General features: G+C 41.7%; 1 protein-coding gene across 12 annotated transcripts in view; it reads right to left on the bottom strand.

Moving 5' to 3' along the window:
• The window catches only part of LOC113033075 (ultraviolet-B receptor UVR8-like), a 307,088-nt gene that overhangs the window by 12,334 nt on the left and 268,511 nt on the right, over window positions 1-26,243 (bottom strand). For all 12 annotated transcript variants that reach the window (XM_026186380.1, XM_026186381.1, XM_026186378.1 and 9 more), the window contains one exon: window positions 4,777-4,814. In XM_026186380.1, coding sequence (XP_026042165.1) covers window positions 4,777-4,814 — 38 coding nt within the window. The remainder of the gene's footprint in view (window positions 1-4,776; window positions 4,815-26,243) is intronic.

The following is a 26,243-nucleotide window of genomic DNA, read 5'->3' as shown; positions in this document are numbered from 1 at the left end:
TTAGGTGCACTAAGTGAACACATGTGTCCGTACCTGTTTGTGCGTCTGCATGTGTTTGTACTTGTTTAAGTGTATTTTTGTGTGTCTGAGTGAATGAGCACTGTCAGGTGCTGCTCCATGCTGTGCCAGCTGCATCTGGAGCCATCTGTGTTGGGGCGCAGTGGGAGGGGAACGGATGACTTTAATGTACTTGAACCCCAGACAGACCTTTCCCAGACAGTCGTCAGTATGAAACCAAGACAACTGGGCCCAGTCAAGCTGAACTGGCTGATCTGGATGGTGAGCAGGAGACAGATGCTTTGGTTACACTGTAACCCCCCGGTCAGACTCACTAGGGAACCTTTGGCAGTCAGATACACACAAACACTACAATGTGTTTGTTTCAATAATAGAATAACACTGCTCTATATCGGAGAACACTCTCACCTCATTTTAGATGTCAGCCAACTTTCTACAGTACAATCCAGGTTTATTGTGTTTATTGCAAACATGCATGTATATGAAGCTGACAAAATCACAAGATTTAATTTATACTTCATTTGAGTTATCAGTTTAATGAACAAATTCAATTCCTTTCACAGTAATTAGAGCACATGCTATTGTGTTTCTTATGTTTATCAGAGAATTCAGCTCAGATTGCTGCTTTAGAATTTATGTAGCTACAACTGGAGAACATGCTGCAGGACTTGTTTCCCTGTGTTTTTCACTTAATAAGTACAAAGACATTGTAGAACAAATTAGGTACAGGACATATGGCATGAAAGAAAAGAAGTTAGCCACACTGGCCTATAGACCAGTTGGTGACCCTCTGGCAACCTCTGCTACCTATGGCAAAAATGTGTCTTCTGCAAGAGGAATGATGCACTAAAAAAAAAGAAAACCTTGTGATTGCTTTGATCACTAGCAAATTGCTTTAGTTACCCACAGTTTACATGGAAGATGCCGTCTCATCTGCAAACACTCATTAATTAACCTCTAAGTGAAAGTGTAACTCAAAAAAGTTACACAGTAAAAGCATTTCCTGCTGAAACCAACATGTTTCAATGGTGCAACTTTGAATTTAGTTTTAGATAACCAACTGTCTCCATTAATGGTTTGCATGGGACTCACACGGTTTCACAACCACTTAGTGAGCACTTGATGAGTGTTTGTAGACTTGTCATTGTCTTCATGCAAAACACAGGTAATTTGCTAATGGCAAAAGCAATCAAAAGACGTTTTTAATTGTGACTGCAAAAATGCATAAAATGTACAACTATTTTTGTGACATTTGTGCATTCTTGGGCTTTGGTTGTCAGGGTATTGCAGCACCCACTTGTTCTGAATTCTCTATCATACAAGAAAAATAAAGACATATCCATTCAAAATGACAACCACAGTCAACACTTTACCCACAAAACTAAAAACAACACAGTATGTCAACACATAATGCGCCACCACAAAGACAACACAGAGGCCTCGTAATGATCTTGCAGCAACAATATGACTAGTGAAGCACAAAATCAATTAATGCAGCAGTAGAATCAATAGGTGTCTCTCAGCCTGTATGTCCTGCAGTTAATTAATAAACAAAAAGGACATTAAGCAGTAGAGCATCAGAGTGTGGCAACGACTATCATCAGTCACAATGTGTGTACTGATGGCATTAGCAGGAAGGGAAAAGAAAAACATAGACAGATATAAATGTGAGCATGGTGAAAATACCAAACACACCCACAGGCAAAGATGCTTACACTATGTACACATACATTTGAGGGAATGAGAATACATAAACGCACACTACACAAGCATGCATGAACACACACTAATGCACAAACAAACTCCTCCACTTTCACACACTTCCGTGCAGGGAAGGACCTGCAGATCTATAGAATGAAAAAGGTTCAGTTTACAGCTGAATCCCAAACTGTATTAGCATCAATTTGGAATAGGCCCAAGGTTCGATGAGGCCTGAACTGTGTTGGAACAAGGCCCAGGGCTTCTACCACCATAAGGATGGCTTGTTTATTATTTACTATGTTGGATGAGTCACCCTCATTACAATATATAAAGGATTGCAGTAGACAGGCTAAATAGCCACACTGATCTGGAGCTATACATTACTTTTCTGTTGTAATTCTCAATTTTGCCCAATTAAAAACAATTCTTTAAAGGATTTTTAAAGTTTTTAAAATCATTGGTAATAATGTTCTGTAATTTGCAACTCATCTCATTCTCATCTCCTCTCGTTTGGTGCCTGTACGTTAAGAGGGTTGTTTCCCTACACCATTAAGGTTGGGGAATGGGTGTTAGCGCTTATGTGTTGAATGAGAGTTCAGAGTATTCAACCTTCTTGGAGTTCCTAGGCATGATGCTGGAAGGTGGCCCAGCCCAGCACTACACTGCCATAGAGGATGTAGGGAATAACAGTGACCTGGGGGCCTGTGACTGGGAGGAATGGCCTGCTCAATCTAAACCTGAGGGGCGTTTTGTTGTTGGGCTTGTTAACCACAGTTTATCCATTACAAACACCATGTTAGGGCAAAAGGGTTTTCCTAAATGCACTTGGCACAAGAAAGCCCTAGGTCAGAGGTAGGTGATCGATTTTGTAACTGTATCATCAGAACTATAGTCATGTGTCTTGGACACTTGGGCGAAGGGAGGAACTGAGCTGTTAACTGCTCCCCACCTGGTGAGGTTGGATCAGGTGGTCCAGTAGGATGCTGGACAACCCTAATGTACCAAAATGCATAATGAGGGTGTGCTCGTCAGGCAGAGGAGCTTTTCAATGCTCCTGCAGAACAGCAGTCCAAGAAAGCTTGGGGACACTGAATCAGAGTGGACCACGTTCTGTGCCTCCACTGCACAGAGACGGGGGCTGCAGGATGGTTGGTGTCCGTCATGACGGCAACCCCTGAACCAGATGGTGTACACTGGAGGTGACGGCAGCCATCAAGCTGTAGAAAGACTCCTACAAGGCTTGATTAGGTTGTTGAACTTAAGGAATTAAGTCAGTTGACCCTGCTATTGCACAATTGATATCAGGAAACAGCACAAGGCTTTAAAATGTAGATTTTCTGTATTTTCCTGCATTAGGGTCATGAAATAAGTTACACTGGGTTCGGTTGTTATTTATTTAATCCAAAGAATGGGGTGTATGTCAAAGCAATGGTTTCTTCCACAAAATGAATGATATATCAATTTTAGCTCTCTACTTGCCTTGACGCTTATTTGCTACCACCGTTATTCTGTTAGCAGATTGATTCTGGCTGTGGCACCTGCTCTCTGACATCATTCAAATTCCTTCTCACCTCAATCATGTGATACCAAGCAGGCCGTCTGTCTTTTAGTTTCAATAGGAGGAAAACAATGAGATTTCTATCTGTAATACTATTACTACCCTTAAAAGGGTTATAGCTGTCTGGGTTTACCTTGGTAAGGCAAGAGAACTTTATTAAGTTTAAGACCTTTTGTTTTTTTCATTTTTTCTGCTTCTACTGATACATAAGAGCCTTTAAGCCCCAGAGAGAAGATATCAGCCTACTAAAGAAAAAAAGTTTAAGATGTCCCCTCATTTCACTTCTTCCTGTGCAAAAAAACAAAGTGTTATCTCTCAGAAGGTGGAACCTTTCTGATTTTTTTTAATGTGTTGACGGGAGTGGTTTTGGTGTGGCACTATGCGGCTGATTACAGGGGGAGACTTAATCAGGTGGTGCAGTCTGTCGGGGGCCCCAGGGGCCGAGAGTGTGCTACATCCTGTCAGACTACACAGAGAAACAATCAATCATCAGAATGGCTCCAAGACAGAAGAGAGAAGAGGAAGATAGAAGAGATGGAAGAAGAGTAGGGAAAAATGGAAGGGAAAGAAGCAGTAGAGGATGAGTGAGGGAGGACACTCGACGAGAGAAAGAACATCATGGAGGAAAGAAAAACATTGTGTCCTTGCAGAGACTAACTTAAACTTATAAAGGCATTACAATGCTTATGAAAACCCAATGAGTGTAGTTAGACTAGGAGCCATCCTGCAATGTAAGAATGTAGTGCAGAAGCCAGGCACACGTCAAAGCTGATGTCTAACATTTTTATTGCGCCGCCTCCCTAACCTTCACCTACATGTTTGTTTCACTGTCCTGGCAAAGCCTCATCCTGTCACATTGTAAACACGATCGCATTTTGGCCATGGTTTCAAACATCCCCACAGATAAACACCAGAGCCAAGAGGAAAAAGAACAAGTGAGAGATGGGAAGAGAGAGATTGAGGTAGGCCTAGGTTTTATACTCTGTGGGCTTTGTCTGAGGGCTGTGTAATGATGCAGCTCTTTAAAGAACATCTTAAATAAAAGGCCAGAACAATCCTTAGTGACAGGTGGGATTTTTTTATCTAAAAGAGGAGTAGGATGGGGCCAGCTAACACACGTACACACATACACATACTTTTGGCTATGCACATTTGAAGGGGCATGCTCATATATAAACATCAGAGGGTCCCATAAAAAGGATTTCCTGTTCTGCCTATGTGAAGCAGAGGAGTCGAAATGGACAAACAGCAGAGCCTATAAAGGTGATTTATAGAATTGAAATAGATGTGCATTCTTGGCACACCATAAAGTATATTAAGTGCTCAAATGGAGCGCTTGGAGACAAAAATGTTTTAATCTACAATTTTCTCCAATTATCTCAAAACAGGACAAAGTTAAAATGACACAAAGAGAACATGACATGAACAAAAAAGCGTGGAGTCCAGTTCTAAGTCTGCCAATCCCAACAGGACCAAAAGTGGAAAAATGTTTGGCTTACCTCTTGCCCCATCCCCCAGGAGAAGACATTCCCACCATCTGAAAAAAAAAACAAGTGAGAGAGAGAAAGACAGCGTGAGGAAGAGAGAACAGAGTAAACCAAACAGTCCACAACTCAAGCGAGGCAACAAATATAGAAAACTGAGGTTAAAATAGAAAAGAAAAAGATAAAAGAAAAAAAAACGAAGGGAGAGAAGGGAAATGCGCAGCTGACAAAAGTGGCTCAAGTATCATACATCAAGCACTTGTTACCTCTCCCGGTGCTTGTGATTGCGCATGACTGCAAACAAGTCAGTGATAAAAATCTGAAGAAAGATGAGACCGATCGGGCTGGCTTTAAAGATCATCAATCACAGCCCTGTAAGCTCAGATATTATTAGTTCAAGTAAAGCTGCACTCTTCCATTTTATGGACATCATAAAAGACTTTGGGGGTGGGGGTATATAAAGGTGGAGTGTTGGAGATCCCCCAGTGTTTTAACTAGGACTGGGATGAATGTGTTTGGAAAAGCAGACCGGATGGATGGACAGCTCTAATGTAGTAATGTTAACTGAATCACTCACTCTGGACTGGGTTCCCCAGGGGAAGGAATGCAGGATGGGAGTGTAAGGCCAATTACAATATGTTAGACTTAGTGAAAGTGTATAATAATAAAAAAAAAAAATAATAATCACAATAATAATAATATGATAATGATAAACAACATGCATGTTTGCACAGCATCATTTGTGAATATGTTTTATGAACTTTTTAGCATTTATAGTGTAAGTGGGAAATTATACACACACACACACACACACACACACACACACACACACACACACACCAACATTTAGGCGTACACAAACAGGGCACATAGGTCTTTCAGAGATTTCAAAGAACAAGGATCCTACAAATGTGTGGGTTCCTCCAACAGTTCGAAAACTGTCAATTTTAAACTGCAAAAAGTGTGAATGCGAGCACAAATGGTTGTCTGTCTCTCTGTGTTAGCCCTGCAATAGACTGGTGACCTGTCCAGGGCGTGTCCTGCTATTAGCCCCATGACAGCAGGCATAAGCTCCAGTTATACCCCCGTGACCCTGAATTGGTTAAGCGTAAGAAAATGGATGGATGGATACATCACAGATTAGACATGAGGTCAAATAAATCAGAATCACGATGGTCACAGGTTCACACTCTGTGCTCAGTCTTCATATCGAATGAGACACACTACGAATTTTCTGACAGATACAGTCCCAATTAAACTGGTAGAAATATCAAGACACTTAGAGCATATGATAAGATTTCTACACAGGACCCTTGCTCTGGTTTGGCATGATTTTCTTAAAACTCAGAGATAATTTTTTTCTTTTCAAAGAAACAAAACAGATATTATTTCTAAATAGTGCATGCATTTGTATGTAATTCTTTTAGATTCTTTTAATGTAAAAACAACCGTAATGCTGCTTTAGCACCTGCTGACACCTGTTGAGGCTGCACCATGTTCTCTGAGCCTTTCTCTAAAATACTACAACAGATCTAAAAGGACACTACTTCTGGGAACAATACAAATATCTCACAGAAATCTTGTGCTCACGCTGATCAAATGTATTAATATATTCTAATAAAATGTTACACAATCCATGCTCCTGCCCTCCAAACAATCTCTCTGTTTTGTATTGCACATATTCCTCAAAACTTTTTTCTTTCCAACCCCCCTCCACTCTCTCTCTCTCTGCCTGCCACTGAGGACATAAAGGCTAGTGTGAAGTCCATCACTGCCTGGTGAATAGCTGCCCTTTGTGCCTCAGAACTCAATTCAGACACTGAAAGGACTGCAGCCCTGCACCTCTGTGTGCTGGATGATTTAAAAGAGTGTGCATGTCCACGGTCTGCCTGAAAGCCTTCTGTTAGGTTAAACATACCAGGTTCAGTATTCCAGATTCTAAGTTTACTACACTTGTTGAATACCTTATCTGAATACAATCAATTCTGATACCAACACTTGTCTTAAACCAGTGTCAGTTTCAAGGAAACACAATTTTAACATAGCCAAAGAAATATCCTCTGCAGTTACTTCCAGCTCGTGGTAACAGTGTTTTAGGAGGTTGCCTGGTATTAAAGAATTTATCCTACCATTTCAACAACCATAACTTTCCTGTTGTTTTTGGCACAGTTGGAGAGTGCATCGACAACACACCGACCTCTCTCCCCATCTTCCCTTCTGCGCTCACATAGACCTTCGTTCAGCTTGTTAGGCCTGACACTGGCACCCTGGTGAACAAAAGGACTGCACGGCTTAGGGCTGCCCTGGAATGTCAGCGGGTTCACATTTCACATGCAGATGCATGACCCCAGAGCCCTTTAGTGGGAAGGTGCGCTTTAACCTCTCAGAGAAGCAGAAGGAGGGGAGAAGGGGAGTAAAGGGGCACCTTAGGGGGAATATGGGTTGGGGGAAGGGTAGGAAATAAGAATGTCTGAGTTTGCACTGCTTGCATCTGCTCCGAGTGCCTATCTTCCCTCTCTCTTTCCCAAAACACTCCCGCACAATGTTAAACTCCGCTGATATACCTTATAGAATATTATAATTGTCGATATTCTGAAAACTTGTCAGTGCCGTCTCCTTTCTGCGTGATCTGTGATGCGCCCCCTCTTCTTCCCCTACTTTGGAATACATGAAAGCATTACATTTTTAAATGCATACTTAAGATTTCTCCCCAAATAATTGAAAAAGCACAATGGGAGGGGTTATGTAAGGCAAAAGTACTGTGAGCTCCGCAAAAGAAACCAAAGCTACTGTCATCTGCTCTCTGTAGGCCCAGGCAGGCACAGTTTCAACTCAAGGGCTTCGCACTTCTTTAACTTGTTCTCCTTCCCTCGCTGCTCTCCCTATCCTAACTCTCTCTACGCCTGTTTGCCTCTCCTTCTCTTCTTAGCTCTCAGTAGTGAAAACTTCAAAGACAACGAGATCTTCTGCAAAAGCATAAAAACTTCAAGCATAGATGTTTGTTTTGACCCTGAGCCCCTTGCTGTAACCCCCCACCCCACCCTTACTACTTGCAAGTCCTGCAAAATACATGAGGATTAAATCTGGATTTTTTTTTCTCACTCAAATGCAACTCTCATTCTTCCATGTGATACTTATGTGTAAGTTTTACACAAAGCAAATCTGCCGTATGTCACTGCAACTACAACAGTGACCTCACAAAACTGATGGCAGAAAATGAAGTTTCTTGTGAGGAAAGAGCATCAGTTTTTCAAATGTGTTGCAAGTTATACACTTAACAATGAAAAAACGAGAAAAAAAATCAATACCACCCAAAAGTATAAAAATGCACAAAGTGAACACAAACATGCATTTATGCTTCCACTCTGCTGCTGTGTGACTTCTGCAGTTGTCTGGGTTGAGAATTTAAGTTATTTCTTGAGAAGTGCCAAAGGGTCATATCTGTCAGCAGGTTGTTGCCCCTAATCAGATTTGTCATAGCAGTTCAATGTAAAAATATAGTAAAGTGCTCACTATAATACCAGACATTACCTTACATGAAACCGAATAAAAAGAAAAAGAGACCACTCAAGTTTTTAGCATTCTCTCATCATATTGCAGATGAATTACGCTCGGTTCGGTACAATGTGGTTGACCTTGGAAGGCATGCTGAAGTATAAAGCATGCTATTCACAGGCATCACTTATTGTGCACTCGGCTTTAACAGTGACAGTGTTAAAAGAAACACGTGCACACATGCACAAACACACAAAACACATAAATGTAGCCTTTAAAATGCCTTAAAAATGTTGTTAAACAAACAGCAAAACCACTGGCTTCACCAGCTGATGACTTTACTTACTGGAGTCCGAGATTTTGCTCTGTGAAGAGACGAATCTATATTCAAGACAAAGTGCTCAATTTTTAATTTGCACACTCTACACCGAATATATGAGAGACTAAGTGTGCGCTCTGTGCTTAGCAGCTCTGCCCTCTAATAGTTGAGACATCTATAGCATCCACAGCAAGGCCAGGGGAGCAAGGGAGCAATCCATAGGCCTGCGTAGCCATGGCAACTAAACAAGGAATAGGCTAGATGTCAGGCGAGCATGGCTAAATTACCCATTAGAGAAAGCAGGAAGGGGAGAGAGGGAATACTGGTCAGGGCACAAGAGGCTAATGGGGAGATAAGATGGCCAACATATATACCACACATGTGCGCACAGACATAAACGCACACAAAAGTGCACACAGTCACACGGAAACAAACAATGGGAAAACAGACCTAGGCTGTCACATGAAGATGCCACTTATAAAAACATTCTCAAATAATAAATTCAAGTAAAAGTACATAAACTTTCACAGCGTTCACATGCAGTAATGCACTCATAAACCTATGCAGGTATACATATACTAAAAGTATGTGTGCGCACACAAACATACATGCACACACTAGCATACAAAGGGCACACAGGGAAGACAAAATGGTTTTAATAAAGACGCCCTCTTGGAGAGGTTGCTGGTGAATGTGAGGGAGATGTATTTATAGGAATCCTCCTGTGAGATCCTCTGTGCCAGGATTCACATCTTTGCATGAGAAAGCGAGAGAAAGGGAAACAGAAAGAATGAGACAGAGATGTTGTGTTATTACCTGTTTCTTCATCCTAATCCTTGATGCATGGCCTATGCCTTGAGTCTATGCTGCTGAATAAAACAATAAAGAACAAATGGGTCTAAGCATCTGCACCTTTGGAGGTGTGAAAAGGTAAAAGGGATATTGGCCTAACTGTTCGTTCCTACTACGCGCTTACATGCAACTGTGCTCACACCTATATGTATCCAAACAAGCGCAAGCACCTAAAGTGTGCATATGTAAGAATATGGGAGCTTATTTGTGAGCAAATGGTCTGTGAACTTACACGCGCACACACACACGCGCTCATGCACACAGACACACACAAACATGATACCGGTTACACACTCGTACACGGCTAAACGCACACACTGACACACAACCCCTCTACACACAGAGTCAGGCAGGCAGGCTCCTCCTGATTTTAATGCTGCACATTCATTTGCATGCGCCATAATTAGCGTCAGGCACACAGAGGCTGGTCCTGGGGGAGCCCTGTGATAACCGCTTCCTCTTCTATTAGGGCTCTCATTCCAAGAGTGTCAGACATTGCACATCTTCATTGTGGGGCCTGCAGCACATGGGCTCAGTGGAAACTCTGCCGCTGTAGCTACTGCTGGAACATTTAGGAGAAGACGATGGTTTTAGGGGCTAGAGGAAAGGTTGCAGTGGATGCTGGACTTGGTGTAGGATGTGTAAAGAGTGTAAAGAAAAGAAAGGAATGAAGTGATAAGTTCGTAAAACAAAGGGGAAGAGGGAACTAGAGACAAAGAGAGGTAGTAAAGCGGTTACACATTGTGCAGCAGACAGACAAGCTGGACAGAGGTAATGAATGCAGTTATTAAATTGTTTCAGCTGCAAAGAGGTCTATTCTTATGCCATTATAAAGGGAACAATTTATCCCCACTGATCGGCCCTGTCTCCTTTCTCCTCGCTCACTTTGATCTGCCAGCATATTGCCTTGATGTGTCCTATTCAATAGCGAATCTGGGGCAATTTTAATGCTTTTGTACCTCGCCACCGCTCCACTTCTCCCTCCCTGTTTAAAAATAGCTGTTAATTATAAGTGCAGTTTAAATGTCTCTAGTGACCCAGAAATGCAGGTTGGAGTGAGAAGAAGGGATTGAGAATCTCCAAGTTTAAAAAGAGCGAGACTCGATTTCTTCCCCTCTTTATCATGCTTTCTTCAATCTCCCTTTTTTTCCCTCACACCCCCCTACCACTTCTTTGTCTTCTCCATTCACCTCCCCTCCGATTCTACTTCACCATCTCTTTAGTGTTCCTCCACATTTTCTTTTTCTCCATCTCTCGCTCTCTCTGTCTCCTCTGTGGTGTTTCTTCGGCTCGGCGGGAGTGAGCAGGGCTGGAGGATAGGGGATTCAGTTCTTTTTCTCCAACACACGAGAGAACTGCAGCGAGACATCGGAGACCATGGCTGTGAAACCGCTTCAGTCTGCAGATTGTATGTGCGTCACGCAGAGTCTTTGTATCTCTCTCCCCAACTTCTTCCTCTCATGCAGCCGCAGGAGTGGGATGTTGAAAGGAAAGGCATGTGAAGGTGCGCTAGGTAGCACAGTACGAGGCACAGGCACAGAGTATACCTGTGGGGAAGAGAAGGGGCTGTGCAGGGACCTGAGGTGTGCACCTGGGGGGGTGCAGTGTTATAAATAAGGCATTAGCCTCTTGAAGGGAACAGAGATGTGAGGGGCTGTCTCGGTAGCTCTCTTTTTCCCACTAACTCTAACTAACAGTTAACCCGAAGGCATGTACATGTACTCCTTTCATCGCAAAGGAGGTACGGTACAAAAAAATGTCTCTAAAAGGTAAACTCTGGGACTCTGTCATGACAGAGTCTTAAACTTAGGAGAGGTCAGGTATAAACTTATCACAAGTTTGAAGTAACTGTCGTCACTGACTGGCTCACACCCTTCAGTTTTTTTGGTAAAAAAAGATGACCAACATTCAAGAGTGTGAAGAAAAAGAAGTTACTCTCTCTGCTGGTGTACAGGTAGGCTTCATCTCATCTAATCAGAAGTATAATGATAAATAAAGTATCACAAATAAAAAATTAAAAAACAACACCTTGAGAACACCTTTCAGCACCCACCTTTCTAATGCAACTGTAGAACATGAACAAATCATTTCCAAAGCGCTTTCTGTGCAGTGCATGGGACGATGCCGCTAAATGTGTCGAATTCAAAGCCACGTGCAAGGACAAGGTTTATGTGTTGATCCTTTTCACTCCAGCGCTGTGAATGCCGTTTTAAGTTTCATGGTCGCACGCTATGTTCTTTTCAACAATATCCCACACAGTTGTGACCTTACATAGAGCTGTGTTTGCTGATCAGTTTGCCTACAGCTCAGCAAAGCGAGGTAGACGTATGACTTCAACCCTTACAGTGTAAGAGCAGGTTAGTGATTAATAAGTAAATCAAATTAAGTCGGCAGCAAAACAAATTAGCTCGTCAAAATGTTGCTCTTTTTGAGGATTAGTCTAGCGAATGAGACAATGCACGTGGGGTTCAGATCTTTTTTTATTTATAGTTTGACTGATTGTTGAGATTGATGATTGTTTTCACACAAGTCCTTTAAAAAAACAAAAAAACAAAACAACACAAACAGACAAAAAAAGACATGAAACTGATTAGCAGCACTTGGGGAGAGAGTCGCAGAATAATAACAATACTGAGAAAGTTGCTCTAAGCCAATTCTGCCTTGCAATAATCTTATCTGTGCTCTTTTCTTACCATTCTCAAATACTACAAGCCAAATGACTTGAAATTCTGCATAGTATTCTTTAATTGAGAAAAGTGATTAGGTGATTTTTATCTCTTCTGTATCAGTTGCTAATAGTAAAAGCACTAGAAAAGCTAAGGTCTCCATTTTATTGTACTTCCAGACTGCTTCAATCTTGGCTTATCTGCAGTGATACTCATATTTCTGCAGGAGGACATTTGCTGACCTCAGCAGCATATTGTAACTTCTGGCTCTAACTAAAAATTAACATGACCTCTGTCTGTCTTTGCTGGCTATTGAGGCAATGATTTACACTGTCTCAACCAGTGTGTATGGCTTTGCCTGACAATAGAAATATGTACAGGAGATGACTGAGCAGTGCTGAAACAAGGACCCTGTGTGGGTCCACTCACTCAAAGCAGGCAAGCACTTGATAGATAAATGAGAACAATGTATTGGTTTGTCCACAGGCGTGGCAGAAATGACAACTTGTTAATACTGTCCTTGCTAAGGAAGGCATGACTGTAAATAAAATGTTATCTAGCAGCAGTGGGAGAAGCATCTTTAAACACCAGCAGTGCCCGAGGAAACCACAGCAAATGAAAGTGGCCCTTACACTCACTTCAAATCATTGTGGAAAATAGAGAAAACAATGATGCTGACGCTGTAATATGTAAGCGTTGTAAAATTCTCTCAAAAGTTTTGCTTCTCACCATACAGATATGTCGTCTTATTTTTCAAAATTACATGTAATAATAAACCAACCCAGGCCCATTCCGATGCAAGAGTTTTTGATATTCTAAGACTATCCACAGCCCATGAAGTTAATATGAACATGTTTACCTTGCAAAGCACAAGGGCATGGGTGGAAGGGTGACAGGGGAACCCAGGTATAGCCAACTTTTGTTATCAATCCATCAATCAATCCATCAATCCACCCTCTTAACCACCTCACACTTCAAGGTGTGTTCTGGCTTTGAGACTGGAGCCTATCCCAGCTTGAACACCCAGAATAATAAATAAATGTAAACAAAGAAGAAAGAAAATTCATCAGATGAGTAAGGAAGACAGTATAGAGATGGGAATAAAAAATGTGAGCTAATGACCTTGATAAGACCAGGGACACAAAGAGCCTGAGGACAAGACTTGATGTGTTGGCGTGACAGCAGTGTAGTAGTGCTGGTGACAAGAGGAGATGAGGAGCCTGCACTTCTTGGCTGGTGTTACACATTAGCATTGTTGTTTGCCAGGGGGCATCAAGGGTGACTGTGTGTTTGTGTGTGTTTATGCGCACAGAGCGAAGTAGGAAGACATCCCAGCCGAGGCCTTGCATGGTGACAGAGGCTGATACTAATCTAATGAGATAAGAAACGTATGCAAATGAACCTGGCCACAGTTCACACTAATCAGCTTAACACCCCGATAGATATAAGCTATCTGTCGCATCGTGTGCACACACACGCAGGCTCTCAGAAGTTAAAACAATCACTGAGAGGATTTGCCATGCCATGTATGAATACACTGATCCACACAAATGGGCCCGCTCACTTCTCCTAACACCTGTAGACTTGCAGATACTGAGTACAGTAAATGTTTGAACAACTGACCCATGCATACTAAATGCGAAAGTAGAAATCAAATGAGTGAACAGAGGCTTCTGTGTGTGGGTCTTTCTGTTTTTGGGATCATAAATTCTTCAAGTGAAATGTGGAGAGACAAGAGAAGCAATGGAACAGCAGGGAAATGTTTGATGAGAGGTGACTGCTGAGTCAAAAGTGACCTGCAAATGACTCCCGTTTTCCAACATCTCACCCCGTCAGTAAATACCACCTATTTATTAACATTAACACTACATATACTTGTTGTATTTTCACACAAATGTAATGTCTCTGAGAAAAAGTGGACTGGGTGCAGAAGGTCAAGGTGTCATTTGAAATGATGTGTTGTCACTAGGCAGAGCGGAGAAGTCGTGCCACAGCTGTACTCTTCAACACCACTCTTGGCAGCTATTATTATCTGTGGGAATCCAGGGCATCCTGCATGGTATGGGGGCAAAATTGACCATCAGTAAAAGACTGGCCCTGGAAATGCACACACAGCTGCCCCTCACACACTCTTCAGTGCTCACTGACCTTCGCTTGTGACACTGTTTAGACAAGAAACAAAAGATTTGTTTTTTTAAATTTTTAATTTAGATGCTTGATGTAGAGCTCTACTGTTTAATGTGCTTTTCTCTGTGAGAAACACATAATATACTGCATCTTCTTTTCTACTGACACTCCAGGAAGTATAAATATTGGGTCTTGCATTATACTGTATAATACTATATATGTGAGTGTGCAGTGAATTACATAATGTGGACACTGTATGCTGTATTGAAATACCAGAAAATACATGCATGTTCTAAATAGATGCAAAAATAATGAAAGTAGCTCAACTGCATCAATTTAGTCATGAACCTTTTAAATGTTCAAATATTTTCATAGCACGTCTTTGCTGATATTCCTGTTTTTATGCCTGTATTTCATTCTGTTTTTCTCCATGTTCCCCATCCTCTTTGATCTTTCTTTGACATTTACCACTAACCTTCCTATTTCAGTCGACCTATTCTTAAACAAAGCTCGGCCAAGACATCTTTATGGAAATCACTGCGCTGGGTGTGTTGATTTGCAAAGAGCATGGAAGCTGTTCAAGCAACACAGGTTATACAGAGAGACGGCAATGGAGAGACAGACACTGACTTCCACAAAGACGGTCAGTGACATAGAGGAAGTGAAATACAGAGCACCTTGCTATAACTATATTGGTTGGCTCCAGTATGTTGGCGCCCATCTTACCTGGCTAGAGTCCCACACAGCATTCATCTAATGAAAACCTGGCTGGATGGCCGGCTGGCTGTCTCATCAAGGCTCATTGCCATAGGTTCCTCTCCCCCAGCATCAAAGTCACTTGGCTTTTATCAATGGCCAAGTAAAAGCAAATAACTTCACTAAAATTTGAAAGAAACCATGAAAAGAAATCTAAAGCAGACATGAAGACATGAAGGGAGATGTCTAGCAATTCTTTAGGGGCACTCAGAAAGACTTATTGTAGCAACAATGAAATCAGAGAAAAGATGATTATTATGCATCTGCATCTGTGTGTACACTCACCCGATACACATGAAGACACAAATTTGTCTGCTATTCTGCTCTCTCTCTCTCTCTCTCTCTCTCTCTCTCTCTCTCTCACTCACACACACACACACACACACACACACACACACACACACACAGAAATGGACACAAAGGAACCTGTGCTTATGGGAAATGCAGACCTACATTAAAAAAAACATTAACTACAACATAGCACACAAGGTACAAGTACGCATAGCCGTCACACTTTGTAAAATCCCCAAGTGTCGCATTACAGTGGACTGCTAAAACTGTGTTGGCTGGTGATAGCTCAGAGACCACAGCCAGACTACAGTAGCAGCCAGTCCCCCAGTGGATGACTGGGCTCTGCATATGAGCTCAGTCACTGTAACAAGCCCCACTTAGTCATTGGCTCTTTCACAGGCCCTCTCTCCATAGACCCTCTATACAAACAGGACACTTAAAAACACCATTACTGGGAGATTGCTCAAGCCTTAGTGAGCAGCTCTGAAGTGGTGAGTTAGAAAGATGAGACGACAAACAGGGTTCTGACGAAACAGGAGTGGGATGAAACATGAAGTAAGGTACACAAAGAGAGTTTGTCGAGAAAGGCATTGATGAAACAACACAGTGTGCTAGTAATTAGCAGAAAATGCAAGTTTGTGGTTTGGGAAAGATGTCAAAGTTCATACAGAAACTTCTTATAAAATGATTCTTTAGGCAAAAAGTAGTACAAGTCAGCAACAGAGGCTTCTCTGTTAAGTCCTTCTCTGAAGTATAATACACTAAAGCGGCATATCTGGAAGGAAGTGGAACAGATACAGCATGCTGAATTTTTGCCTACTCTGGTTGCAAATGCTCCGCTTCTAAAACGTATGTTTTTTGTTAGGGCATGGGAAACAGTATGCTTCAGCTTAAACAATCAGACATAATGTCCCCTGACTCGAAATACACTGCGTTTTTGGGAATATCATTTGTGGCTTCACGAATACTGAAGACTTGTTTAACCCAGATGTGTCACACGCTGACCCGTAATGTCCTATCTTCACCCCATTACTCCTCCCCTGTCTCACCCTCTACTTATATACCCCCCACCACCCATCTGTCTCCCATCCCTCTCTCACCCCCTTCCTATCTATCTCTCATCTCTCTCTAGTCCAGCCTCTCATCACTTGTTCATAACTTTACAGCGCTCATTAGGCAGAGTCACAGTTTCCATCAAAGAGAACGAGAATATTTTTAGGCAGGGGCCTGCTTCGCGAAGCCTTCTCGGTGAAAGTAAACCACGTCCAAACAGGAAAGCCGCATCCTGATTTCCCAATAACTATATGGGTGTACCCCCTGGCACCCTTACTGCCCCCTTACTGCTGTCCTCTGGATCTGTTTCAAGCAAGAGAGCAGATTGGGAGTGGGCATGGGTGCATGCCAAAGTATTCTGGGAAGGGCTCCAAAGAACATATTTGTTGAGTGGGGAAGAGAGCGGAAATGGACTTGTGTCTGAAGGGAGGTATGGTTGGAAAAGCTGGGTGAAAGCAAGGGTAAGCGACACAGAGTCACAGAGCGAGATGGGAAGTTGAGTCATTGGGTAAAACTGAGGTGGACAAGTTTGCCGAGTGACTCATTGAATACAAAAGGTGGATTCTGATTCAGCCGATTACTAATATTTAGTGCACCCTTTACAGGATAAAATTCCACCTTCATGGTTTGAGACATGCAGATTGGGTTGCGGAAGATTTCCTATCGTGTGGCACTGTAAATGGATGTTATAAGTACACTTACACTTATACACACACAAAAACCCAACAGCCAAGGACTGAAAAAAAAAGAGTCCAGGCTTCAACAAACAGAATAATATGAATCCTGTTTGTACATGGAAAGGTTGCTTTAATGCTAAAATATACAACTGAATCAAGAAGAAAGAAAAATGCATTTATACACACAGCATAGAATTTAGCTTTTAATATTTCTCTACAGGTTCAGTTCACACATTTCTGTTCACTTTCTGAATGCATGCTGCATACCTGAATATCTGAGAAGGTGCACAGTATTTATTGGCTTCTTTATTAGTAGCTGTTTATGTGCAAATGTATGTCTTACACAGCACTTCAAGTCATTCACAGTATAACCTGCTGACACACTGTGTGAGCATGTGCGACTATGTGCGCGATTATGTGTGCGTATGCATGGGTGCATGCGTTCTTTGTTATTGGGCTGGCTTGCCACATACCATACTTCAGTGCTACAGGGTAATGCTATTTCACACAACTCTTGGAAAATAAGTGAAGCTGGAACAAAACACATCACTTATAGCGATGTTTGAACATATTTCTGAGGACTTTTCTTTTAAAAGCAAGTACTGGCAGTAATTTGTGAACTATGAAGCAATAACTGACTCTTTATCAGCTGAATCAATCCCAGTCCTGAAGTTTTCTTTAACCCTTGAACTTACATATAATATCAATGCAAATATGTGAATCTTTTCCCAAGTGCAACAATGGGTTTATATGTTGGCCATATATATGGTATGTTAGTTTAAAATTACTCTTTGTGACAAGAAAGTGGAAGAAAGGCAGAGAAGGAGGTGGAGGTGTCTTACACAGTCCAGGCAGTGACCTCTAAAGATGACAGTGAAATAGTTAACCTACCTGGCAAATGCCATCATGTGAAAAGTATTTTGTCACTGCAATGTTTTCCCATACGGTTGTTGGAGAACTCTGGGAGTTCACACACTTTGCAAGGTCAAAAAAGAAACATCAAACAGATTGTTGAGTCCTTGTGGGCTTTCTTTGGCAGCCTTTTGTCTTCTTTGTTTCACAGACACATCCTCACTTAAAGAGGCACTATGAAAGTGCTCAGATACGCAACAGATGCACAAATATAACACAGCAGTTGGAAAGAACAAAGTCATAAACACCTCACTCAAAGTAGCATATGTAAACATGTAAGTCCCCCCACCACAACTCACACGACCCCACATTACATACATGCACATACCATGTGCAATAGCTGGCATGTGGGAGTCATGCATAGCACATAAACTGGAAGCGACGTCTTCATGTAAATTCTTCCCTTTTGACAACTGAGCTTTCTCATAAGCTCCAGCACTCAGCTGTCTACTGCATTCTCCAAGGGGCAGGCATGACATTATGTTAATTTAGGGTGGCTCCAAGGTGTGAGTGAGGGACTTTATGCAAGCGAGTACTCAAAGTAACCATGTATGTCATAATATGCCAGCAAATGTATTGGAAATGCTAAACAGAATACATACTACCAGTATAAATAAAATGGAAAACAAGTTGACTACAATAACTGTTCTGCTTGCTGTTCTCATTGAAAATGTGTGTATATATTCATCCACCATTCTAGCCCACCCCAATGTGGCTACAAATAGATGTGCAAAGTGGTCCAATCCTTGCAGAATGTTTATCCAGGGAGGTGGATTACATCAAACCAGTCATCACTGTGTCACAGTGAAGGACCTGATACCCCCATAAGCTCGGCATTTCCTGCCTTGAGAGCCATAATTAAGAGCGTGCTGGAGAGCATCACACTCTGAATCCTCCAGACCTTTATGTGGCTTTTGTTCATCCACGACACAAGAGGCTATATGAAGAGATAACAGTTAAAGCTCAGTGACAGAGAGACAATAATGCAGACATACATGTAGCTCATACAAGAAAGAAATTGTTAAACCATCCCCCTGCAGGAGCACACGGTGGGAGATTTGGGCTTTGAAGGTATATATTTATAGATACCTCAAATAGGGGGAGTTAGAAATCTAATAACTGAAAATTAAAACTTTGGTCTTTTGTACTTTGGTTACCTTACTTCCAGTACTATTTACTCCGTACTTGTGGGTCAGACCATGTCCTACTTCACAGCTGACCTTCAAACTTGTGAAGTTTCTTGAATGTACACTCACTCGTAGACAATCAGACAGATATATACTGTCATGCAAAAAGAAAGTGTCCACCCTTACTACTTTCATAGGAATTAAGGAAGTAATTAATTAACTGACCACCAGCAAAAGTGAGCACTCTTATAAAAACAGAAGTTTTGATAGTTTGCTGGTCTGAAGCACTCAGGTGTGTGCTCGCCCTGATACTCGGAAAAAATGCAAAAAAGTGCTACATCTCTTACTCTCCAGGTCTCAGTTAGCATGCCAAGCCTTAAAGTTCCTGTGACACATTTGGCAAAAACCCAACACAGCATATCAGCACAAACAAGTGTCAAGCACAGTGGTGGAGGGGTGATGATTTGGATTTGTTTTGCAGCTACAGAACCCTTGCAGTCAGTGAGTCGAGCATAAACTCTTCTGTATACAAGAGTACAGTAGAGTTAAATCTGAGGTCATTTGTCCAACAGCTAAAGCTTGGCCAAAACTGAGTCATGGAGCAGAGCAATGAACCCAATCTCACCAGCAAGTCTACAGCAGAATGGCTAAAAAAGAAAAGAATCAAGGTATTGCAATGGCCCAGTCAAAGACCAGACCTCAGCCTGATTGAAATGCTGTGGCTAGACCTTAAGAGAGCTGTGGATAAAAAGAAATGCCCACAAACCTCAATGAATTGAAGCACTGTTCTAAAGAAGAGTGGGACAAAATTCCTCCACAACCATGTGAAAGACTGAAAAAGTCATACAGAAAATTATTACTTTAAGCTTTTGCTGGCAAAGGTCATTCTTCAAACTATTTAATTATGCTATGTACTTTGTTTTTCAAATGACCGAACAGAGTCCTGTGAAAGCTTTCTTTTTTGGATAAATGTAAATGCCCAAAGAGGGTGGTTCAAATAACATTTGAGGTACCCCAAAAGATGACTGAGCATGCATCAAGAGTTTGAGGTGTGCAACAGGTTGCAACAATGACACAGGCATACACACACACAGATGAAAACAATACTGGCCTCGCTCCTGCAGCGGGAAGTTAAAAAAAAAACACAGAGCTGGCTGCGTGATTGTGTCAGTGGACACAAAGCACACACCTGCCAGTGCAAACTAGCAAACATACGGATGCTCGCAGTCAAAGGGGACTTGCTGCTGATATGGTTGTCCTTCTCACTCCCTCATAACTCCTCTTTTTACCCATTGCTTAGAACTTGATTCACGCAGAGTCAGAGTGCCATAAAAAGCATAGCACAAGGCAACAATTAACCTGTATGTAAACAAGACCATCAGTTATGACCCTCGATTCCCGCCTCTGTGCTTAGGCCGCCCCGCCCCACCCAGAAGGGGTGCTTTGTAAGGAAGGTGGAGATTGTCAAACCACTTGAGTTCCACTTCAGTGCACAGAGAGTCGAAGAGAAGTACGACTCCACTCCCTGTGTTACCACAAGTACTTCAGATCACAATGCAGAAGAAAAGAAGTTTGGAAAATGCAGTTGTAGATGTAGATGTTTCATGGAAAAAAAGGAAGAATGATCAACATTTAAGATAGTAAAAACAACAAAAATACTGAAGTTTATGTATATTTTGGTTAAATAATGAGGAACTGAGCAGGGGGATGCTTTGCTTATAGGTTCCTGACAGATCTTTATTGCCCTGTTGAAAAGGTAGAGCTGGGACAAAGGCCATTATCATCACTTGGCTACTTCTACTACTTCTGCAATGCTTTTTTCATGCCTTGTCTTTGTGTGTGTGGGAGGTGTATGTTCATTCATGTGTTTAGGTGTCTCCGGATGTGCATATGTGTAGGCCTGTCTGGAAATGTGTATATGCTGCTGAAGTGAGGTCAGAGTGTCCAGGGAGGCGAAAGGTAATCCTTTAAGTGAGAGACTTTAACTCTTTCGGAAAAGTAAACAGCCAAGCGTTTGAGGGCGTATTGTTGTTGAGTAGTGTAACAGAACTGCAAAAGTGCCTTGAGGCACTGTGTATGAGTGACACAGGAAAGCTATGGATACATGGAGTAGGGAGGGGTTTCTGTTTGTGTATGTGTGTGTGTGTGAACCTCTCAAGCCATGTCTCGTGCTGCCTGCAGCCTTGAACAGCTCTGTGGCAGGGGAAAAAGAGAGCAGATGCCTCTTCACTGGGGTGCATCGGGCCACCAAATCGGAAATATCACTGATCAAGTCTCAATTGAATTACAGGCCACCAACTGATGCATAGCAGAACCTGTTTGTGTGCATGACTGGGTGGGTCCTTACCTCCGTATGTGTGTCTCAAAAGTGTGTGCGTTATGTGTGTGCGGGCATGCGTAGCTGCCGTGCTAGTGTTCCGGGTTTAAGGGGGAAGAAGGATGACCCCGCACAGCTGACAGTCAGTCATGCAGGACAGAACAACACAATAACACTCTTGTTAACCAGGACATTGCATACCCCCCACCTGTTACCCCAAGAACCACACACAGACAGGGACATGCTTGCACATGAAAAGACATACTTAAAAATGCTCTCTCTCTCTATCCCACACACAATCTCATTTTATACACACGTACACTTTTTGAAGTGTTTCGAGAAACATAAAAGGCGCTTCACTGCGTCAGCTCATTTGAAGTCTCTCCTTCCTTCATTTAGCAAGGCATCCATTTATCTTTGGGCCTGTCAGGGAATTTCTAATCGCTTAACACACTTCCTGTGTGTCCGTCTACCTAAACACTGTAAACAAGCTTCCCAAACGAACATGTTTAGTCTGGACCTGGCCTGGCTAGAGAAGAGTAGAGAGAGCTTGCTGAATCCCTGGCAAGCTAACGCACCAGTGTATGCTGAGGGAGAAGCATACAGCAATCCTATTTTTTTTTAATATCTTATTCAAAGTTCGCCAAAGTTTGGCTTTAGGTAAAGGTAAAAAATTAAAACAGAAGCCAAAATGACATATATTCAGCTCACTTTCTAAGTTCAGCACAAGAGTACAAAATACATTGGAAAATGCATTTTATTCCACTGTACAGATCTTGGACATTGAGTGCTCTATTAAAGGAGCTGTATGACCAATATGGGTGTGTGAACATTGTGTTACACTGTGCAACACTCTCCCCAGCTGTCTTTTTTGTACTGGGCTTTCCACAAGTACATGCAGTAGCCAGCTGAAGAGGCCCAGGGGCATCAGAGGAAACATTTAGATGCCAAAGCCCAAAATTGCTGTTACGTTCTAATGCACCCAATCCATAATAGTACACTCATTTTAATTGCCGCATATTCAAATAACACATATAATACGCCTATCTGTTTGTAAACATGTAGTGAATTACTGTGAATGAAAATTAGGCCTCTTGTGTGTCCTAGCCAAGTCTTTAAGTAGGTATTAATATTTCAAACTATTCTTAATTATAATTAGAACTTTTGTAATTAACAATCATTTGACCTTATTTTATATTTTCATTCACTGGCATGTTGACTGCAGGTTTATTTCCAAGACACACCACAGCGTTGATTGTACTGTTATTGTTACTGACGCATAAACACGCTCCCAAATTCAACAATAATAAAAAAGATTATTTCAGGAGGAACGCATTTTTAATCCCATGTTTTATCCAGTCTATAAAGCTGAGCCATAATCTATATTCTTCATATTATAACAAAGGATTACTACCTTGGCAGCAATGCTTTTTTTCAGTGTGCGTTTCTAATATGTTCTAAAGATGGCTCTGCAACAAAAATCACAGTTTAAAAAAAAGTAATTATTGCTCATCTTTTTGTTTATTAATACCATAAACCAATGCAATCTCACTCCCCAGTTATCCTAATCAATCAACGACAGGACTCAAACAGGTGTCGAAGACTTTGATTTCACTTTTTTTTTTGTTTTAATTTTCTGTTACTGCTAATTTACTCTGATCTGTGAAACTAATTGGTTAGGCTTGGGTTTAAAATTCGCACTTTCAGAACATTAAGAGGCATCGTCTACAATTTGCAGTAAGCTTGTCCATCCTTCTGTTACCATGAGCACAGCATAGCTGTCTATTATCCCAAACGTCTTCATGTTTACTTGTAATGGGAAAAAAACCCTATAGAGCCTATAGAAAATAGGAGGGCTAATTTCATTTCACCCTGCAGACAAAAAAAATGTATCTGTATGATTCACCTGGGTCACACTTTCAGGTCTGAAAATACTGAAATCTGAAAAATCATTTCCCTGAATACTGTAACCCTAGAGAAACATAATAAATAATATATTGATATTTAACTGTCTTGAAATGCATTGTTCTGGGAGTTTAGTCTATAAGCTTTTGTGCCAATAAATCCTATTGTGTTTTTAAAGGATGGAATTTGTTCGTGGGCAAGTGAGGAATACAGAAACATGTATATGTGTGGAGAAAGTGTTTATCTATGTGTCACACTTTCTCCAATAGTGTGTTGCTCTTGTTTATGGCCTGCTATAGACAACATATGCGTTGAGAGCTCTCCAGTTATCACTCAGCAACTTTTGAAAAATGAAAATAAGCTTACTTTACATGAAGGGTCACAAAATACACAGACTTGTTTGTACCCTAACTGTATTACATCCATCATTCCACAATGGTTTTACGATATGTACGCATTCTGCCTCACAGTATACTCAGCTCTTGGCTTTGTTTAGACAGCCCAGCCATGGGGAACACTGCGTTAGACATAATCTACACAAGATGGAGACTTAGCTTTTCAGAGAGCAACTAAGTGCACGGCTGAGTGAGTCTTCCAATCTGTTAGAGGTAACACGTAAAAATGGGTCCTGATAAAGTGCCTCAGTGATACCAATGAATAATGTGGGCCAGGAGATGAGAGACACGAGAGAAGATATGCTTTGTTATTCACAGAAAGACTTTCAATTTAGAGAGTAATTTGCTGATGAGCAAATTTTTCTGTTACTTTTCCACACTTCTTTTGCAGTGCACAGAATATCCAAAACTTTGTGATCAACTCTACTACGTGAACAGGTAGGCTGCACACGTGGTATGAATATTTCAAAAGATTAGAAAAAAAATGTGTAAAAGTGGAACTGAGAAAGTGAGCAGTGGAGAAACGGAATGACACGGGTGCATGTTTGTGTGCGGTGAGCTGGGGCAAAGGGGCGAGAAACGAGCGGGCAAGCGAAAACAAATTCACAATGCCAGCTCAACTTCCAAAAAGTGTGAAAATCTCTATAAACCCATCAGCTCCAATAACAGGCAAGGCTGAATAGATGAGAAACAGAGGAGGCGGAGAGAGAGGCAGAACAGGGCCACAGAATGAACTGGCCTCCCCCATTCACTTTTAAATTTCCTCCTCCACAGTCCCCTGCACACTGTTAATTACTGGCCAGGCATTCCCCTGCCACCTTTTCACACATAACAAGCACCCCATCCAGACCCACCGCTGGAATATGCCTGCAGCCTAAGGATCAAGACCAATTATGGCCCTAAGCTGGACCCATTTCTGTTTAGCCCGAGGGGGGTGCGGAGGGTGTTAAACAGGCAGAGGATGGAAGCAGAGGTGCTGGAAGTGTTATTTTTCCCACAACATAAATGTGTCTGTTTATTTCGGAGTTGCTTGCTGAGTTTACTGCTGTTAAAGCACAAAACATGAAAAGCGGATATCCCATGAAACATACAGAAGTTAGTTGCACATGTGGAATAACTAAAACATACAGGCCTGTATTTGGACATAATCCCGCACACAGAAAATCGCGCTGAACAAAAGTATTAAGTAGAAGACCTTCTCCCAAAAATTATGGATGATGGATAATCAACAAGAAACGGGATTATGAAATATTGAGGCACAGACAGCGCAGGAGAGAGAGGTTCGGAAACAAGGGAAAGTGGCAGGAGAAGAAAAGGAATATACTGGAGCAAAAGCACAAGACAGAGGACAACACACACACACACACACACGCAAATCCATGGGTGGAAATACCAACATAAAATATATGGATGGATGCACACACGCACACCAACAAACACACACAAACACACGCACGCTTTCAAATTACAGCTCTGAGAAGCCATTAGTTTCATATATAAGCAGACCTGCTGATGAAAGCTCATAAAGGCGGCTATGTAAATAAAACAAATGAAAAGCCAGTGCTCAGAGGTGAGGGGGGAGAAAAGAAAGAAAGAGACCCTCAGGGATTTATTGTTTGTGAAAGGCTGCTCCATTTACTTTCGCCACTGGAGAAGTGAGTGGTGCCATCACCGAGGCATTAGCTAGCATCTTCTAATGGCAGAAAAACAGCACACCCAGCGTCTGCCTCACAGCTCAGTGAATTGAAAAAGGTGAGGGAAAGAAGACGTGGGTGGGAGCCACACATGCGGGGAGGTTATGACCCTCTCACATGCTATCCACAAGGTATATACAGAAAGACACACATTTGCAGTAATGCTTCAGCTATTACATGTCTTATCAGGACGATTTTCCGCATGAGGCCAAAGAGGTGAAAGGTTGAGGCTTGGGCACGCTCTTTTCGTTGTGTGCAGCAGTGGAAACATCATGTGGTAATGAATGTGTCCAGAACTAGTGAAGGAGAATATGACCTATGATCAAATTCACAACTTAAAGAAATAATATTTCTTTGCTTCTTTGGCTTTCATTTCATCAAGCTCATTTTGTTTGACAATAGCTTTTCTACCTCAACAAGCAGCCCAACCTCACAAGACAAGTGGCAGTTGTCATTAAAAACACTTTCTGCCAGAAAGCCCCTCACACATGCAGCACATGTTTTGAAAGACTGATTTTTACCTACCAAACAGTAAATCTACCCATCCATGCATTTCTTAACCACTTATACAATTTATGTTCACAGGGGAGGGTTGGAGCCTATCGTAGCATTCCAGCTATCATGGGGTGAAAGTATTTAGTATTTAGTATTTATTTATTTATTGTCATTGTCAAGAACAATGAAATTGCGTTTGGGGCTTCCATACAACCCAAAAAAAAGAAGAAAATAATAAATACCCCTTAAAACCCAAGTGTACATATTTAACCCAGTGTGACTCCAATGCAATAAGACAATCCTTAGCAATAATGTTCGTAGAAATTCAGACAAAGACCTGAGAAACATGACAAAATACAACAATGCAACCCATTCAATATTATTGTACTGTGAGATATGAT

Source organism: Astatotilapia calliptera, chromosome 12 (assembly GCF_900246225.1).
Source record: "Astatotilapia calliptera chromosome 12, fAstCal1.2, whole genome shotgun sequence".
Classification (NCBI taxonomy): domain Eukaryota; kingdom Metazoa; phylum Chordata; class Actinopteri; order Cichliformes; family Cichlidae; genus Astatotilapia; species Astatotilapia calliptera.
This window is presented reverse-complemented; position numbering and strand designations above follow the sequence as displayed.